At 34.1% G+C, this 21,067-nt stretch overlaps 1 protein-coding gene across 2 annotated transcripts in view; it reads left to right on the top strand.

Annotated features, from left to right (window-relative positions):
• Positions 1 to 278: 278 nt before the first annotated feature.
• The window catches only part of LOC126967376 (luciferin 4-monooxygenase-like), a 33,857-nt gene continuing 13,068 nt past the window's right edge, over positions 279 to 21,067 (top strand). The window contains exons 1-2 of one of the 2 annotated variants that reach the window (XM_050811817.1): positions 279 to 422; positions 18,735 to 18,942. In XM_050811817.1, the coding sequence (XP_050667774.1) occupies positions 336 to 422; positions 18,735 to 18,942 (295 nt within the window). In that variant the 5' untranslated portion in view covers positions 279 to 335. Of the gene's footprint in view, positions 423 to 8,781; positions 8,945 to 18,734; positions 18,943 to 21,067 lie in introns of those variants that run through there. The other variant, XM_050811816.1, reaches the window with a different exon arrangement.

Here is a 21,067-nt window from a genome sequence, read left to right as displayed (position 1 = left end):
CGAACCCGGGACCTCTAGCTTAGTAGGTAGGATCGCTAACCACTCGGCTATACATGTCGTATATATATTGAATTTTTTATCTAATCTGTAATATGCTGTTGGTTTTCTGATTAAAATAAAATAGACAATTAGTGACAATTTGTTTAAAGTATTCAACAAATAAACAAAATAAGTCCACAATCCCAATCAGTTAAATCAATATTTTTCCATCACAATGTGAGTCAAGTCAGCGCGACAATGACCATTTCACAATGATTATTTTTATCTCTATTGTACAACAAGTCTCGTAACTGCAGTTTGTGATCATACACGAATCAGACCGGTCATCCAAAAAGATGGCGGAGTTCGATGTAAGACCCGATAATCACCTCGGTCACATAATTTTGGAATCGATGCGAAAATATTCTGATTACATACACCAGGTTAGTTATCCAGTGTTTACTTTTTGTTTGTTTTCGTTCACCATTTATAACATCTTCTAAATTTAGAGAGATTTTTTAATAAAACAAAGATGTAGTGGCATATCTGATACTTGAATATTGAGAAAAAACCTGTCCGTCTTATACTAATATTTTTTGTATTTTGTAACTTCTTCCCTTTACTTCGTGGCGCACTATTTGGGTTTGGTTTTTGGCTCTGTAAATATAACAATGATAACGCATATTAAAAAATAAATAGTAAAATAAGTTATAATCAATTTTAATCTTTATTATAATATTTTTTATTTATTTATGAACTAGCTGACCCGACAGACGTTGTTCTGTATATAATAAATAAAAGAATGTTTTTATATGAATTTGTCAATAATATATCATAACATCAAAAATTAATTCGTAAAATATGAACCCTGCTGTCGTAATGAAATTGTTTCACAGCAGACCTGTCAAACCGTGCGTCAATAAATTCTCTCATATAAATTATGTATGGACACATCAAAGAAAAAACAAAATTGTAGTTTTTATTTAATTTAGCAGCATTTTCCTATTTATTCATCTTTTAAACCTTCTCTGGACTTCCACAAATAATTCAAGACCTAAATTTGCCAAATCGGTCCAGCCGTTCTCGAGTTTTAGCGAGACTAACGAACAGCAATTCATTTTTATATATATAGATTGAAATGAATTATAATCTCAAGAAAATGATTTTCTAATGATTCTCTGCCTTAAAATGAGAACTCGGGTGTTTTTCTTATATTCTCACTATTGTATGCTCTAGAACTTCACTGCATATTATAAAACAAAGTTCTCCGCCGCGTCTATCTGTCTGTCTGTTCACGATGAACTCAAAAACTACTGCACCGATTTTCATGCTGATTTCACCAATGGATAGCCTGGTACTCGAGGAAGGTTTTGATATATAATTTGTTAAGTTTTTGTACACAGTTTTGTATATGTTAACTATATTTGTTGGGGGTGTCGGAAAAAAATAAGCCGTCTGGGAGCTATCAACAAAAACAGTGTCTAAACCCTTTGAGATATAACAAACTATACATTAGTTGGAATTGGTGGAATTGTGTATCTTATATAGTTCTACAGAAAGGTCCACCATGGCAAATGTATATCTCTTAAGGAGAACATACTATATCCACTTAAAAAATTGGTAATTATAAAGCGCTTATCATTTTATTATGAAAAAATGAAAAATGTTTATTTATAGTACACATAAATATACAAATAACTTAAAATTAGGACAGCGTCTGTCGGATCAGCTAGTTAATGTTTTAAATTTTAATTAATCCTTCAATGTTACAATTTGAAATAAAATATAATGGCAATAAAGCAAATACCACAGGTTTTCTCTTTTCTGTTTAAAAAAAATTGTACTTATATTTTCAATGTTTGTCGAAATCAATTTTATATATTTAGTTTTCTTGCTATTAAACACTTTCAAATCAGAGGAGTTTCAGAGGATCTTTTGCTATTAAAATGGACTTCCTAAATTCAAGTTTCATTCAACTCAGACTCTCTACTGTTACAATTTTAATATTAATTTAAGAGACTAACGAAACATTAATTATCCATTCACTTATTAAAACCAGAGACTAATCTCCTTTTTAAATTTAATTAATTTGAGGTGAGTTTATGATGATTTATAAAACACAATATGAAGTTCTTTATCAAATAATCCTCACAAGATATGAATGAACTGATATAAACAATATTATATTTATGTAGTTGTATGTTTTTTATTTACACTGCTAAAAATGCCCTATTGTCTTGTTTAATTTAAATAGTTTGTATGCGTCGGTCATCTTCAAGATACTTCAAAAGCCGATATTAGGCATAATATGTTCGTATATTGTACCACGGAGTAGATTTTTTTTTATGGATTAGGAGGACAAACGAGCGTACGGGTCACCTGGTGTTAAGTCACCGCCGCCCACAATCTCTTGCAACACCAGAGGAATCACAGGAGCGTTGCCGGCCTTTAAGGAAGGAGTACGCGCTTTTTTTGTAGTAGGTATGGACACTTACGTATAAAATCGTACTATCGAAAGATATTTTTGAGGACCCCTATAGCTCAGTGGCTAGTGAGACTGCCTACTTAGCTAGAGGTCCCGGATTAGAATCGCTGTAGGAGCAGTGCCGGATTAACCACGTAGCAAGATTAGCAATCGCCACGGCCCCGCGCGAAACGGTGCCCGAATATTTAGGCCCATGAATGGGCTTAAATATGCGGGGCTGCCTGAGAGTAATTTTTTAGTGAAACTTATTAATAATAATATTGACACACTTTTACACGAATTAAAATTTAAAGTACAGAACTGACCCTAATCCGGCTTTTAAGGTGCGTGGTATCGTGGAATGACCATCTTTAAGAGCCTAATGCTCTGCAATTAGTTTACTGGCAGATTTAAAAAAAAATATATGTTAGGGACTAATCTATGATCTGCAATCTGAGGGTTTAAAAATTTTGTTAAACGTAAAATATTGAAGTGAAGCTGTTCTGAACTTTAAATTTCCTTCTGCTTCTAAACTACCAGTGATAGTGTTGTGGCTCTTACAAGATAAAATAGCTATTCTATTTCTCTTTAAGCTTTTTAAAAGTTAAAAATAGCGTATAACATGGACTTTAAACTATAAGCACTACAATCGGTCGTCCGATCTTTCTTGTCCGAATACAAGCACAATAAATGTGGCGTTCCACAAGGAAGTGTGCTGGGCCCTATCCTATTCTTATTATATATAAGTGATATTATTAACATAACCAAACATCAATGAGTGTTATTTGCTGATGATATCACAATCGTTGTAGCGTCGGAAAAAAATAACATATAGGCTATCCTATTATAATATTATAAATGTGAAAGTTTGTATGTCTGGATGTATGTTTGAACTTCTTTAACGCAAAATCTACTGAGTGGATTTTGATGAAACTTTACAATAGTATAGCTTACACACCAGAATAACATATAGGCTCTCCTATTATAATATTATAAATGTGAAAGTTTGTATGTCTGGATGTATGTTTGAACTTCTTTAACGCAAAACTACTCAATGGATTTTGATGAAACTTTACAATAATATAGCTTACACACCAGAATAACACATAGGCAATTATTTATAAAACTATCGCGTGAATTATACTTTATATGGCAAAACAACGTTTGCCGGGTCAGCGAGTTACATTTATTTTCGTCAAACAACAATGTTGTACAATACTCTAACACATTTTGATCTACCTCGTACGGTTCACCCAGCATTTGCAATGTATGCGAAAAAAAATGTGTTCATTTACGACATCACACTAGAAAGCTCTAAAATGATCAGTGTTACTATCTTCATCATCATTATCAGCCGGAAGACGTCCACTACTGGACAAATTACTTCCCCCAAAGATCACCATGACTATCGCACTTGCGCTGCCCGCATCCAACCTGTTCCGGACTATCTTGTGGGGGCCTACCAACACTCATGAATTCAATCACTTATGTAAAATAAATATAAATATTGAAATAGTGTATATTGAAAACCTAAATTTGAAACTAAGTATAAATAAAACGTTTGTGGAAGGAATCTGGGGTAGGTTTCTGTTCGGTAAATGGGTATGCACAGCTGTTAAATGAAATTTGTAGTACGCTAAATATGCCTCTACTTCTGAGTTCCTAATAAATGATGATTCCTTTGTTGAATTAAAATGCAATATAAAATTGAAAAAAATAATAAATAAAAATTAGAAAGATGGAATAGGAAATTAAAATTACTGATATTTGTACACTTCACAAAAACATGTTAAAATTGAAAAGAAATCACAATTATTTTTTATCATTTTTTATCATCATCATCAGCCGCAAGACCTCCACTGCTAGAGAAAGGCCTAATGTTTTATCATTTCATTTATTATGTTTCTATTATATTGTGTACATATTTGTGGAGCCCTAAGGAAATAACTTTATGAAACAATTGAAAAAGATGACGGATCTATGCGAAACGTGGAAGCAAAACTAGAAAACATTTATACGAATGCCTTCTTCCCGAATTGATTGACAGTCGTATTCCAAGAAATTTACCTGTACGGGGAAGAGTAAAAATAACTATACAATAAATTACTTAATTATTTGAAAAATAACTATATTACCTATGTTTTGTGTGTAATAATAAGCACCCCCTTTTACATATTTTATTTTAGTATGTTTACAGTACCTATATATCAAAATAAATATATACATTATCGGTTCATGAGTTGAACAATCACAGTTTACCTACTCAAAATCTCTACTCCATATCGCTGATGGAAGCAGCTGTGATTGATCAATTCAGCTTCGTGTCAGTGAAAACGCGCCCTTATACTTGTGGTTGCGTGTATAATTTATACATTCTTGTCTATCTGTAGATAACTTATATTGATTTTTTCTGTATAAATTCATATAATCATCAGTCATACACTACATAATATGATACACATGGTATCTGGGCGATTCACTATAACTATATTATATTATGTGCATAACTCATTTATACTCATTTATACTTATAATATTATAGTACTATAGAGACAAATGTCGCTCAGGCCGATTTTACCTACATAATTTTGGCCAAATAGAGGTTTTCTCCTAGAATATTGAACCTACCAAAAAAATTTTAATACAATATTTTCAGTAAGAAAGAGTCTGTGTCGGTACGTTTTCATTTTTCTTAAAAATCTTTTAAAATTGTTACGTATTCGTCTGAACAGGGCGGTATACAAATGGCATTTTCTACGATGTTTGAAGAGTCATATTTTCTTATGTCGTTAGTTGATTGAAAAAAACAAAATGTACAGACATCAGACAGCTTTAGCATATCTAGATTTTGTGACGTCTCGTGACGTCTCAAAATCTCGTCTCTAGAAGCATTATCCAGGGAGAAAAAAGGGGAATACGTTTGTATGTAATAACGCTGCTAGCGTCCCCTCTTAATAAAATACTTAATATTACTTACCTACACGTGCCTACATTCCATTGAAACAATTGGGTTGTCAGGTTATTTTTCTAATCGACTTTAAAAAAGGAGGAGGCTCTCAACTACTGTATTTTTGGAGCGAAGTTCCTTATGGGCATTGCGGAGCAATACTCTTACTATACTACTTTGAAAAACGAAGACCAGAGTTTCGATGGAGCCGTATACCACGCAATGCTCTGGCATTTTTAAAAAGATTGCGGAAACAAATAACAACGTGACACTCGTCTTGACGTGACACTCGCTACTGCAAGACCGCGAAAACCACTTAGGGGCCTCGTCGATGCGTATGTTTGTGTGAGTGTGTCACATCGAACGTTTGTAGGTAGTTTCCGTACTGGTACATATGTCTTCTGCGACTTTACCAGGCCTGTCTCACTCCCCGTGTAGGTATCGAAAACGTAATTAGTACGCACGGCAGCCACGCCAGCGTGGCTATCCAGTGGGGACTCACGATGTGCTCGAGTGAGTAACACAAGCGCCAGCTTTGTTCGACACCTTCTTCACCAATATTATAAACGCGAATGTTTGCAAGAATGTATGTTTAGTGTTTATTACTTTTTCACGCAAAAAATACAGAATTGATTTTGATGAAACTTTACAATAATATAGTTTACACATCAGTATAACACATATTGGCTGTAATTTATAAAGATGTAGTTGTAGATTATTCAAAATATAACGATAAGTGTCAAGTAAGTAGGAAAAAAATCTGCCATCCGCGAGCTATTCTGGCGTGCGCCGCAGACAGTTGTAGTTATACGATTTTTTTTTATGAAAATAAGGGAGGAGATCAGCAGGACCTTCAGCTGATGGTTATCAATACCCATTACAATGCAGTGCCGCTCAAGATTCTGGAAAAATCCAAAAATTCTGAGAGGCACTACAATTGCGCTCGCCACCTTGAGACATAAGTTAATGTTAACTCTCATTTGCCCAGTAATTTCACTAGCTACGGCGCCTTCAGACCGAAACACATTTATGTTTACACATTACTGCTTCACGGCAGAAATAGGCGGCGTTGTAGTACCCATAATCTAGCCGGCTTCCTGTGCAAAGGAGCCTCCCACTGCTAAATATAATGTGTAATGGAAATATTTATCTTAAATATTCCTACAAAAAAGCCAGAGACAGCATATATCTCTCTTGTATGTGTAAGCAATTTTCGCCAAAATAGTGAACGATAAATATAATAAGAATTGATAATTTATTTCTAATGCACATATGGTATTAACAAATTAATCCATTTATCAAAATAAATACTTTTATCGCAACGGGTATCTGAAGTAGATAAACTTTGTCTTCAGCACTTCATCATTTGGACAAATATTTGGATAGTTTTAACGATGACGATAAACAACCGAATGCGTCGGACCGGTGAACTACTGAATAATTAATTCAAATTTGGAATTTTAATAAGAGGTCGGGACATAATATAGGATACATATTTTCACGCTAGATGCAGTATGTATTAATGTCGCTCAGCTAGCCCAATATAAACTTGATGTTTGTGTGTGGGTGTATTTGGGAATGTCTGCGCAGAGTTTTAGAATACTTCGGTCACATCGCAAGGGAGGACGATGGAAACCTTGAAAGGCTCATTGTGGTCGGCAAAATAGATGGGAAGAGGCCTCGTGGACGCAGTCCAACACGATAGTCCGACCAGATCCGCTCCGCCCTCGACTCTACGGTTCACAATGCCTTTCACACCGCCAGAGACAGGAATAGATGGAGAGCGATCATACGAGAGAAAGTGATACAGAAGGGTGGTCATGATCCTCAGTACTGAGGATTACGACGCAGGGAGGAGGAGTATTTGAGAAGGAAGGTTTTTTTTTGGCAAATGCCGCTTGTATGCAAATAAGGACGAAACCGTCCAACATCTTCTAGCAGGATGCGAAAAGCTCGCCGGGACATATTTTGTAAAAGGACATAAAAAATTTGTTCAATATATTTACTGGTGCTTAGCTAAGAAAAACAAAATTGAAGTCAACAAGTTATGGTGGCAGGAAGAACTCGAGCAATCTATGTTACAAGAAAATAGTATAGCTAAACTAATGTGGGTAATCCCTGTGCAAGCTGACGTTACAATCATAACATCACAACTATCCCGATTGTAGCAGAAGCCATCTAATTAAGATGCAAACATTAACATCCATAGTATATCCATAATACATAAAAAAATAACAATAAACAACCGACTTCAAAAACACTTTTCCTAAACACTAGATATAATATGCACTAGATAAAAATAATTGCGTATGCTTATTCAATCTATTGAGTTAAACTAATTCTAGTAAGGATTATTATTATTTTTGGAAAATAATTTCTTTCAGATAAAAAAAGAATTATCAAAATCGGTTCACCCACTCGAAAGTTTTGAGGTAACAAACAAAAAAGAAAACATACCGACGAATTGAGAACCTCCACTTTTTTTGAAGTCGGTTTAAAAAAAGCAGCATTACATTCTTCCGACATTATTAGTAATGTGCTTCGGGATACAGTTTTCATAACACAATCATCGCAGGCTCACCAACAACACACAGCATACTCAAACACACAACGTCTTCATAACATTCATCCATATCGCAATCCACGGCACAACCATTATCCGAGCACAACACATTTGCCATCCACATCTGCTCATCCTCAACAATCGACCGATCGATCACAACCTGGCTTACAACATTAGCTCCTATTTTTAACGGGGCGATAGAACAGGGTCATTACACTAGGTATCCGTTTACCTGAGGGTTTCGGGACGGGATATTTAAATAAATTACCGACACAGTCGTGAAAAATCGAATAATATAAGAGTAATCTGTTATTGGCATTATTATTGTAAAATATTATTAGTTTTTTTATTTTACTTTTATATTAATATAATGATAATAATATTGAAACACTTTTTACACAAATTATTTTGCCCCAAGTTAAGCATATATAGCCTGTGTTATGGGTTACAAGACAATGATATATTTAATACAATATACTAACTTAAACATACATAAATACATTTAAACATCCATGACTCGGAAACAAACATCCATATTCATCATATAAATGCTTGCACCTACCGGGGACCGAACCCGGGACCTCTAGCTTAGTAGGTAGGATCGCTAACCACTCGGCTATACATGTCGTATATATATTGAATTTTTTATCTAATCTGTAATATGCTGTTGGTTTTCTGATTAAAATAAAATAGACAATTAGTGACAATTTGTTTAAAGTATTCAACAAATAAACAAAATAAGTCCACAATCCCAATCAGTTAAATCAATATTTTTCCATCACAATGTGAGTCAAGTCAGCGCGCCAATGACCATTTCACAATGATTATTTTTATCTCTGTTGTACAACAAGTCTCGTAACTGCAGTTTGTGATCATACACGAATCAGACCGGTCATCCAAAAAGATGGCGGAGTTCGATGTAAGACCCGATAATCACCTCGGTCACATAATTTTGGAATCGATGCGAAAATATTCTGATTACATACACCAGGTTAGTTATCCAGTGTTTACTTTTTGTTTGTTTTCGTTCACCATTTATAACATCTTCTAAATTTAGAGAGATTTTTTAATAAAACAAAGATGTAGTGGCATATCTGATACTTGAATATTGAGAAAAACCTGTCCGACTTGTACTAATATTTTTTGTAATTTTGTACCTTCTTCCCTTTACTTCGTGGCGCACTATTTGGGTTTGGTTTTTGGCTCTGTAAATATAACAATGATAACGCATATTAAAAATAAATAGTAAAATAAGTTATAATCAATTTTAATCTTTATTATAATATTACTTTATTTATGAACTAGCTGACCCGACAGACGTTGTTCTGTATATAATAAATAAAATAATGTTTTTATATGAATTTGTCAATAATATATCATAACATCAAAAATTAATTCGTAAAATATGAACCCTGCTGTCGTAATGAAATTGTTTCACAGCAGACCTGTCAAACCGTGCGTCAATAAATTCTCTCATATAAATTATGTATGGACACATCAAAGAAAAAACAAAATTGTAGTTTTTATTTAATTTAGCAGCATTTTCCTATTTATTCATCTTTTAAACCTTCTCTGGACTTCCACAAATAATTCAAGACCTAAATTTGCCAAATCGGTCCAGCCGTTCTCGAGTTTTAGCGAGACTAACGAACAGCAATTCATTTTTATATATATAGATTGAAATGAATTATAATCTCAAGAAAATGATTTTCTAATGATTCTCTGCCTTAAAATGAGAACTCGGGTGTTTTTCTTATATTCTCACTATTGTATGCTCTAGAACTTCACTGCATATTATAAAACAAAGTTCTCCGCCGCGTCTATCTGTCTGTCTGTTCACGATGAACTCAAAAACTACTGCACCGATTTTCATGCTGATTTCACCAATGGATAGCCTGGTACTCGAGGAAGGTTTTGATATATAATTTGTTAAGTTTTTGTACACAGTTTTGTATATGTTAACTATATTTGTTGGGGGTGTCGGAAAAAAATAAGCCGTCTGGGAGCTATCAACAAAAACAGTGTCTAAACCCTTTGAGATATAACAAACTATACATTAGTTGGAATTGGTGGAATTGTGTATCTTATATAGTTCTACAGAAAGGTCCACCATGGCAAATGTATATCTCTTAAGGAGAACATACTATATCCACTTAAAAAATTGGTAATTATAAAGCGCTTATCATTTTATTATGAAAAAATGAAAAATGTTTATTTATAGTACACATAAATATACAAATAACTTAAAATTAGGACAGCGTCTGTTGGATCAGCTAGTTAATGTTTTAAATTTTAATTAATCCTTCAATGTTACAATTTGAAATAAAATATAATGGCAATAAATCAAATACCACAGGTTTTCTCTTTTCTGTTTAAAAAAAATTGTACTTATATTTTCAATGTTTGTCGAAATCAATTTTATATATTTAGTTTCCTTGCTATTAAACACTTTCAAATCAGAGGAGTTTCAGAGGATCTTTTGCTAATAAAATGGACTTCCTAAATTCAAGTTTCATTCAACTCAGAATCTCTACTGTTACAATTTTAATATTAATTTAAGAGACTAACGAAACATTAATTATCCATTCACTTATTAAAACGAGAGACTAATCTCCTTTTTAAATTTAATTAATTTGAGGTGAGTTTATGATGATTTATAAAACACAATATGAAGTTCTTTATCAAATAATCCTCACAAGATATGAATGAACTGATATAAACAATATTATATTTATGTAGTTGTATGTTTTTTATTTACACTGCTAAAAATGCCCTATTGTCTTGTTTAATTTAAATAGTTTGTATGCGTCGGTCATCTTCAAGATACTTCAAAAGCCGATATTAGGCATAATATGTTCGTATATTGTACCACGGAGTAGATTTTTTTTTATGGATTAGGAGGACAAACGAGCGTACGGGTCACCTGGTGTTAAGTCACCGCCGCCCACAATCTCTTGCAACACCAGAGGAATCACAGGAGCGTTGCCGGCCTTTAAGGAAGGAGTACGCGCTTTTTTTGTAGTAGGTATGGACACTTACGTATAAAATCGTACTATCGAAAGATATTTTTGAGGACCCCTATAGCTCAGTGGCTAGTGAGACTGCCTACTTAGCTAGAGGTCCCGGATTAGAATCGCTGTAGGAGCAGTGCCGGATTAACCACGTAGCAAGATTAGCAATCGCCACGGCCCCGCGCGAAACGGTGCCCGAATATTTAGGCCCATGAATGGGCTTAAATATGCGGGGCTGCCTGAGAGTAATTTTTTAGTGAAACTTATTAATAATAATATTGACACACTTTTACACGAATTAAAATTTAAAGTACAGAACTGACCCTAATCCGGCTTTTAAGGTGCGTGGTATCGTGGAATGACCATCTTTAAGAGCCTAATGCTCTGCAATTAGTTTACTGGCAGATTTAAAAAAAATATATGTTAGGGACTAATCTATGATCTGCAATCTGAGGGTTTAAAAATTTTGTTAAACGTAAAATATTGAAGTGAAGCTGTTTTGAACTTTAAATTTCCTTCTGCTTCTAAACTACCAGTGATAGTGTTGTGGCTCTTACAAGATAAAATAGCTATTCTATTTCTCTTTAAGCTTTTTAAAAGTTAAAAATAGCGTATAACATGGACTTTAAACTATAAGCACTACAATCGGTCGTCCGATCTTTCTTGTCCGAATACAAGCACAATAAATGTGGCGTTCCACAAGGAAGTGTGCTGGGCCCTATCCTATTCTTATTATATATAAATGATATTATTAACATAACCAAACATCAATGTGTGTTATTTGCTGATGATATCACAATCGTTGTAGCGTCGGAAAAAAATAATAACTGTATCAATAATCATGAGATTGAAATTAATAACACTATAAATAAATTAATACAATGGCTTGATATAAATAATTTGAAAATAAATCTTAATAAATCCGTATATATCAATTTCAATAAATGTTATAATCCTAAATACAATATACAACTAAAAATAACGACAATTAAAGAAGAAGCACATACAAAGTTTCTAGGAGTAATAATAGATGAGAACTTCAATTGGAAAGAGCAAGTAGATAATATATGTAAGAGAATAAATAAGTTCGTATATGCGCTTAAGCAAGTCAAAAGAGTAACAAGCTTAAAAACTGCTATAATGACTTATCACGCACATGTAGAATCGGTACTGCGCTACGGGCTTATATTATGGGGACACAGCACAGATATCAAAAGAGCATTTATTGCTCAAAAAAAGTGTATTAGGGCAATGTACGGGATGCATCCTGAGCAATCGTGTCAACCCATATTTAAAAAACTAGGATTGTTACCTTTGCCGTCGCTTTACATCTTCGAGATATGTATGTTTGTAAAAAAAAATAAAGAATTGTTTAAATCAGCTAATGATCTAAATCCGCGGAAACGACGTGATCCACAAAGACTCGTTCTTCATGATATTCCAAAAATTACCAAATATAATAAAAGTTGTGTATGTAATTGTGTTCGTATTTATAATAAGTTACCGAGTAGCATAAAAAATTTAAATTCTAGATTATTCAAGAATAAGCTATATAGTTGGCTAAATGATTATAATTTTTATAGTATTAAGGAATTTATGGAAATGAAATTCTGATTATATACATTGTGTTTAAATATTTGCATGCTAGGAATAGTGCTGGCAAAACATGTAAGCTCTTATTATTTATTTAAATTTAAACACCATTGTATACTATGTTTTTTGCAAATAAATATATTATTATTATTATTATTATCGTCGTCGTGTGCGAACGACGGGAGGCAGTGTGCCGCTGACTTTCACATGAGGAGGCTGTGAGTAACGCTGTCGGAATCCGTTTGCTTACGAATAATATTATTAAGTAATAAAGAGTAAACTATCTTCATATTGTATGTCCACCTAATGGTCATTTTTCACAAAAGTCAAACGAAATCGCAAATACCAACAGTGGGCTCGATAGAAGACTCAAGTTTCTTTTAGCACTGGTTGACGATTCCCCGAGAGAGCATATACGTGTATACGGGCATCACTAGTACTGTGTAGGAGATAGTACACAGCTTTGGAAAATTCCAGCGATCAAGGGCTTCGACTAGCAATAACCCTTGACAATAACCTGCGCCCAGGGAGGAAGCTGGAGGTCCACTTGCATAAAGTCTCGGGAAGCCCAAATCATGGATGTTTCGAGAGAAGCGGCTTATGCAATACGCGATCAAGGCCTTCGCTAAATCCACGCTAACTGTCAGCCCTTCTCCCTAGCATTCGATAGCCACACACTACGTGTTAGTTATACCAGAAGATCGCTCGTCGAGCGACCACGGCGGAAGCCGTACTGTCTGGTCGTTAATCAATTTCTAGTGACCCTCTACGTATACCAAGAGCTGCTCGCGGTTAATTATGATCTCCATGATTTTGGAGACAAATAAACAATATTCTTAGGTAATTCAGATGAATAGATAGTCTCTTGCTGTTAGACTACCGATAAAAACAGGCCCAGCAGGCTTACCAACAACTTGTAGGTAATTAGCGATGCGATTCCGATGCAGTACAGTTTAGGTACCTAAACTGAATCGCTTAAATTCGTACCATGAAGTGCCTTTTACTGAATGGCGTTTGGATCGCTTAATGAATAATGAACGAAATAAATTTGTCTGTGGTCTGCGGTGTGAAAAAGAGATGACGCACTACAGTCGTTGCATAAGTTTGTCTCTCTTACTCGAACCGTGTGCGTTGCGTTTCGAAACCTAAAATGATATGATTTTAGCGGTTTTTTTGCGTAGAAAATACAAAAAATACATTTTAAAATTGCGCTTTATAGCGTCAAATTATAAAACATTAAGCCCTTTTTTGTAATTATTAAATAATAGTAATATAAATATATATAGTGCTTTGAATTACAAATTAAATACTTGCTTAGGTGTTTTTGTAAAAATAACAACTTATGAACGCACCTCCATTGATGTTTGAGTTGACAAGAGCACAGAGTTAATTTTTTTAAATTCGTTCTTGCGAACAGGCTATAGCCCGGGCCCTTACTGCCTCGCCTTTAGTATTTTCATTTTCGGTATTTATTTTCAGTATTTTTTTACAAAAAAGTCCAATAAAGAAGTCTCATCTTTTTAGGGTTTGTTTTTCATCGTTTAATGACAAGATCTTATCTATCCATAGTTATATCCAATATAGTTATTTAACAATGCTTTATGTCGATATGTTATATATTTTTATCTTTATACTGAAATGTAAGTAAGCGTAAAAGGATAGATTTGTGTACCTCTAGTAACTTAAACAAAGGATAGATAAGGTATTGAAAACGGCCGCTAGTCTATAATTGTAATGTCATAAAAATGTTAATGATGAAGTGTCGATAGCAATTATATTTACCCCCCTATAAGCATAGGCCACGCCCGAACGTGCAAGGTCTTTGTACTATACCATGAAATCGCCAAAATAGCGCATAGTTGAAACCAGTTCATGACGGTTTATACAGGGTGTCCCAAAACTCAACGATAACCTGGTACCGGGCGAGAGGCCAAGGTATACCAGTTATGAAAAAAATAAGAAAAAAAATCTATGTCACTAAGTCAAGCGATGACAGACATTTTTCGAAAATGTTAAAAATTTTACACCCTTTGTCGCATTTTTAGGTACTGTGATCGCAATTTTCACAATTTTACAGTGATTTTTTTAATAATGTTATCTCAAATAACAGTCCTATTAATGGTAACCACAAATGAAAGTAATAATCATTGTTAACTAAGTAAAATAAATTAAATTTTGACGAGTTATGGTTTATAAAATTTATGTCAGTCAACTTTGACACTCTACGTTGGAAAAAAAATTTACTACACTACCTATGGCATGTTTTTTTAAAAGATGGCCCATTTAGTCTAGATTTCAAAATAGTACTAGTATCATCGCTTGACTAAGTGACATAGATTTTTTTTCTTATTTTTTTCATAACTGGTATACCTTGGCCTCTCGCCCGGTACCAGGTTATCGTTGATTTTTGGGACACCCTGTATACATAGCATACATTTACAAAATAAAATTATATGTTTACAGAATATGAGAAGATAATTAATTTTTTCATTACATTTCTATTTTTTTAGACAGTGCAAAAAAAATCACCAAAAACCTTTTACAGTTGGAGTCATGCTAATCATTCAATCTAGATAAAAATTGTACGAAAATTTATTTATTGTACACCAATATTATTTAACATAACATAGTTTTGTTAGTTTTGTAAAGAGAATTGTATAATGTTTATAATAAAAAATGCTTCTGAATTAAAACTATGGCGATCTTGTGGGAGAGAGGTAACCTAACTCCGCCCGATTCCTCTAGGCTGTTGGCTTTATAAGTTGAACATTGTTGTTGCATGACCGGTTGTAATATAATAATATCGCTTCCGAGTATTACGAAACACTACAACGCAATCAGTTTATATGTCGCAGGGAAATGATAATAACAGAGATTTGGTCAATTCCCTAACGGCGTTCCCAATATACCATCTACAGATAGAGATAAATTACTGCCTTCTACTGTCAGTAATTAGCTGTCAATAATCTGAAGCTGTCCCAATATACCCGATAAGTCAATCTTATCGCCTTATATTGGGACGCGTGAATTGCAATTTCCATACAAACTTCTATCGTTGGTAAGCTATACGTCGTCCCATTGACAGACAGCGTGTACGGATGAGTTACCGTCGATAAGTTGATACAGACAGTTGGGACAGAAAAGTCAACGATAGATATGATTTTTATCTCAAGTAAGAGATTGACTGAATATTGGGAACGGCCGTTAGTGATTTGATCAAATCACGGAGTATGATTAAATAAACAACACGATTTTACAATTTCTCTAAATAAATCTAGTGATTTGATCAAATGCCAGGGTTGGTTCCGTGAAATGAATATGAGTGACGCGACTAGAAGAACTTAGGATGTAAAAGCGAGCGAAGCGAGCATCAGACTTGAGTCATACCCCTACCTGGACAGGATATACATTCGTGGTTTTTTTTGTATATAAAGGCCGCGAAACGGGGCTTCTACGTGGCCTTTAGAAAACTTTTATTTGTTTTGAGGTTAGGTTGCATTAATTTGATTTTAAAGAGAATGATGCGTTGCCTTTTCATGAGAGCCAGGGGAGGGAGGACATCTCCCTGCCCACCCCCTTCCCCTCTCACCCCCCTCCACCTGCGACACGTAACTAAAATCTTACAAAATTATGTCTTAGTCATACCAAATAAACCTTATAAATACCAAAGAAAATACTTTTTGTCATTTCTCGGTACCAACTCTGGCATTTGGTCAAATCACTAGATTTGTTTCGTGAAATCATAAAAGCGTGTTGTTATTTAAACAGCCTCCGATATTTGATCAAATCACTGTTTTTATCATATCCCTGCGACATATATAATATATAGTAATAGTAGTTAGATACAATATACTAATTCTGTTTTTTCCACGAAGATGACCTTGATACGAGTAGACATTGAATATAATAACATGACATTTCGAAATAGGTAGAGGTACTGGGTACCTATTAGGTATTCCAACATTTTGTCGCGGCAGACATATAATTATGTACCTAATTAAATCATAAAAAAAACACGGTCTTTATGCGGGCAGTCCAAATTGCTTTCATTTGGGGTATTGCTTCGTTAGCATTTTACTTAGATTAAGGATTGATCCCCGCTGCGCTCCAACTAGATACCGCACTATCTAAGAACAATAGCTTTTTTATGACGGCAACTATTAGATGTTTGTGTGCGTGGCATCTCAATGGCGCCTTTCAAATTTTGTAACATACGCTTCGTGTTATTTTACATTGAAATTAATAAAATACAAAATACGTAGTGATGATATGTGACCCAAGTGTCTTTCTTATTTCTTGTAGTATTATTTTTACAAAGTTTTACTACGCAACCCAGAATTTAGTTTCAATTATTATCAAAGTTCAGAACATGTGGCACTTCAACGAAGCACATTGTTCGAGACTGGCTCGAGTACGCCCGCTTGGGCCTAGTATTAGTATCCAGTTGGAGCGCAGCGGGGACCAATCCTTAATCATTTTTATGTTGTTTATAAAGTTTTCGATTTACGATGAAGAATGAAAAGAAAAACATTACCTTTTTTATATGTATATGTAGGTCCTTAATAATACGGAGTACGGAACTCTCAGTGGGTGAGCCCGACTCGAACTTGTTCGGTTTTTTTGTTATTACACAAATACACTTCAACTTTATTTATGTAGTAGATGATCATCCGCCAATCTTTATTATGTCCACATAAGTCCATATCAGTTTATTTTGATAAACTAAACTAAAAACTAAACTTTGAATTGATATTGACCTCCCCCTTTTTGAAGTCGGTTAAAAAATAATACAAAACTGTATTCGTGGTTTCTAAAGGGATATTCATAAAAAAAAATACGGGTTGCACTCCGGGAGTGCCGGCAGAAGTGAAAACTTAAACATTAACGTTGTGCATTTTTGAATATTTTTGAATGGTTAGGGAATAATTTCGAATTAACGAATTGCTTTATATATCAGTATAAAAAAAAGTAGCATTTATTGGGTTAAATACAATATTCATTTATTCCGCTATCGTACACAAAAATGACAATTTGTTTAACATAAAAATTTTAAACTTTAGAACTATTACAATTATTTTACATTAATAAGTTTATCTCTCAGAAAAATCACTTTCATCCATAAAATATTTCAGAGCTGACATTCGATCTCTCGACCTCGCGGTGTTTCGGCTTCGCAGTAACAATGATTCAACCAGCGGTCCTGTGACGATATGGTCATTGAAATAGCCGAACTATGCTTAGTTAGAAGTATAAATCTTTCATCCATAATTTCAACGACTGCCTTACGAATTTTCGATCAGGTCACGTGTCCTGACGTGAGTTTAACATTTTATATATATATATTATATCAGAATTAGTTATGCTCACCCATGAATGACATCCTTAATTTGTAACCAACGACAGAGATCAAGAAAATTATTATGAATATCAAGTCAAACGCGTTAGGTATTGATTACCTAAATAAAGAAATGCTAAAACTAACTCTTGATGTGACCCTTTCTATTATAACAAGAATAATCAATAAATCCATCGAAACCAGCACATTTCCATCTTGCTGGAAGAAAGCGATCGTAAGACCATATCCGAAGAAGAACTGTGCTACTGAACTGAAAGATAAGAGAAAAAGTAGTACTAAATCAAGTTAAGCAGTTTGTCGAGAGGCATAATATAACGCGAATTTAACAATTTATACCGGTCCCAAGAAATGTGCTCAACGACCCTACAAAAGTTTTCAATTCAATCACAATAATCCATACATAGCGTTCTCGAGATTAAATTGTTAAACTTATATTTTTTCTTGTTAACAATCACATATTTCATTATTCCTCGAGCTATACACTTTCCGCCACCTTCTGATCCATATTGACGACCTGTATAGCCGAGTGGTTAGCGATCCTACCTACTAAGCTAGAGGTCCCGGGTTCGAATCCCGGTAGGTGCAAGCATTTATATGATGAATATGGATGTTTGTTTCCGAGTCATGGATGTTTAAATGTATTTATGTATGTTTATATGAATTTATGTATGTTTAAGTAAGTATATTGTCTTAAATATATCGTTGTCTTGTAACCCATAACACAGGCTATATATGCTTAACTTGGGGCATGATAATTTGTGTAAAAATGTGTCAATATTATTATTATTATTATATTATGAGCCACTTTCCATTATTTTCAGATAGATGCAGCTACAGGTGAAGAAGAAACATATGCATCAGTTCTGGATCGATCTGTGAAGTTAGCAAGATATTTACGAAATAGTGGCTTATTACCTGGAGATGTTCTGGCTATTGGTGGACGGAATCATGTAGACTTATACATACCGTTCTACAGCGCGTTGTTTAATGGACATACGATCATTGGTGTTGATCCTAATTATAAAAATAGTAGGTATTGGCTAAGAAATGTGTTTTTTCTTAGTTTTATGAAGTTATAAGCCCGCAACAATTTATTCTAGACCTTTCAATACATACCATAGATCATTTAATTTATACTAATAATATTATAAAGCTGCAGTGTTTGTTTGAACGCGCTAATCTCTGGTACTACTGGTCCGATTTGAATGATTCTTTCAGTGTTGGGTAGTCCATTTATCGAGGATTATTATTATATTTATTATTTAGGCTATGTTTTTTTTTCAAAATTAGGGATCCGTAATAAAATTGCTATTTTGTAACACAAGGTGTAAAATCGAAAACCTATTTTTGCGTGCGCTGCAAAAACTATTGACAATAGAACAAAATGATATACAGGCTATAATATAGGCAATATTTTATTACTTATAAAACTATCGCTTGAATTATACTTTATATGGCAAAACAACGTTTGCCGGGTCAGCTAGTACAAAATAATTGCCAAATTCATATATGTCAGTAACTGACATTTTTGAACCTAAAGATATATATTTTACAATTTACCTGTTGTTGGTACATTCACATAAAAAAAGGATCATCAAAATTGGTTCATTCAAGTCCAAAAAAAGGATCATAAAAGTTTGGAGTTCTGAGCTAACCAACATAAAAAAATACAGTCGAATAAAGTACCTCCTCCTTTTTTTGAAGTCAGCTATACAGACAAAATACCTACAATGTACTACAATTCGTAGCTGTCATTGCAACGGTACAAACAAATTTAAAAAATTAAAAACATAACAGCAGAATGATATATTTGAACAAAGAGAAACCTGAAATTAAATATTTTTTGAGATTTGATTAGGTTCGTAGTAGTTCATTCACAAGTCTCTTTTACTGTAGACCTACGTAATAATAAAACAAATTCGATATCAAATTTATCTTGATGTCTCCATACTTAATTGGATCCGTAACTTTGGAATAAGGAATGGCTCTGAGGAACGCCCCGGAGTTTCGCGGATCTACCTAGCCGTAAGTCCACGTCGGTTTAATCTCGTGCGCGATCGGCGCGGTACCGTACGACCGCCGCGGCCGTTCAACGGTCAGCTCAGAACTGGCACGGACAAGGGAAATCCAAGGGATTAAAATATTATGATATTAAAAATGAAAATCAGTTCTGGTGTAACAATAGACATACTGAGATTCCGAAAAAAAGTCTGCAGTCCCCGCTAATCCTCTAGGAACCCCTGTTGCTAAAGTGGGTGTTACTGTCCTCTCGGCGTTTGTAGAATGAATTGCGTTACACCGAAAACTTACATGCGATACGATGACCGACAAACTTACTACGGATTTAACAGTATAGCCCAAAACAATATCATGATAGTGATGACGCTGTTTCAATTATCCGGAAGATGAAGTTTGTAATACAGGAGCAGAAACAGCAGAAAAAGATATATTATTTTTAAAACATCGTTCATGCTCACGACCACTGCTTTGATAAAAACAAGTGGTTATATAGCTACATACTCGTATAAGACTATAAGTTCATTAAGTTTTGAAGTGAAAAATTATTTAGCCGCGTTGGGCACTTTTTGGTAAAGAAAAATCTTATGAGTTCGTGTCACTGACAAACTCTTGATTGGCGCACGTGATAAATAAATAATTAAAAAATAAGTATATAAAGTTATACACTATTTGGATATTATATGAACTCTCGTGAGTTCAAGTCATCGAAATGCTTATCTGTCTATAGCTATGCCACAGTAATATACAACATTTACAACACATATACGGCGAGATTAGTATACTTTAGTTATTTTCATAGTATTATGTATGGTATTTTGTTATGGGGCAGTGCGGCCGATATTAATACTATCTTTGTGCTGCAGAAGAGGGCTATTCGCGCGATTTATAACCTAGGTCCTAGAGAATCATTAAGAGAAAAATTTAAAGAATAAATAATAATTTTGACTGCTGCTTCTCAATACATTTTTGATAATGTTCTGTATGTTCATAAGCACATTGACGAATTCTCTAGAAACTGTGACATTCATAATGTTAACACGAGGAACAAACATAAACTTGTTATGCCTACTACTCGGTTGGGTCCAGTTAGTAAGTCTTTTGTTGGGCGATGTATATACTTCTACAATATGATCCC

Source organism: Leptidea sinapis, chromosome 13 (assembly GCF_905404315.1).
Source record: "Leptidea sinapis chromosome 13, ilLepSina1.1, whole genome shotgun sequence".
NCBI lineage: Eukaryota > Metazoa > Arthropoda > Insecta > Lepidoptera > Pieridae > Leptidea > Leptidea sinapis.
This window is presented reverse-complemented; position numbering and strand designations above follow the sequence as displayed.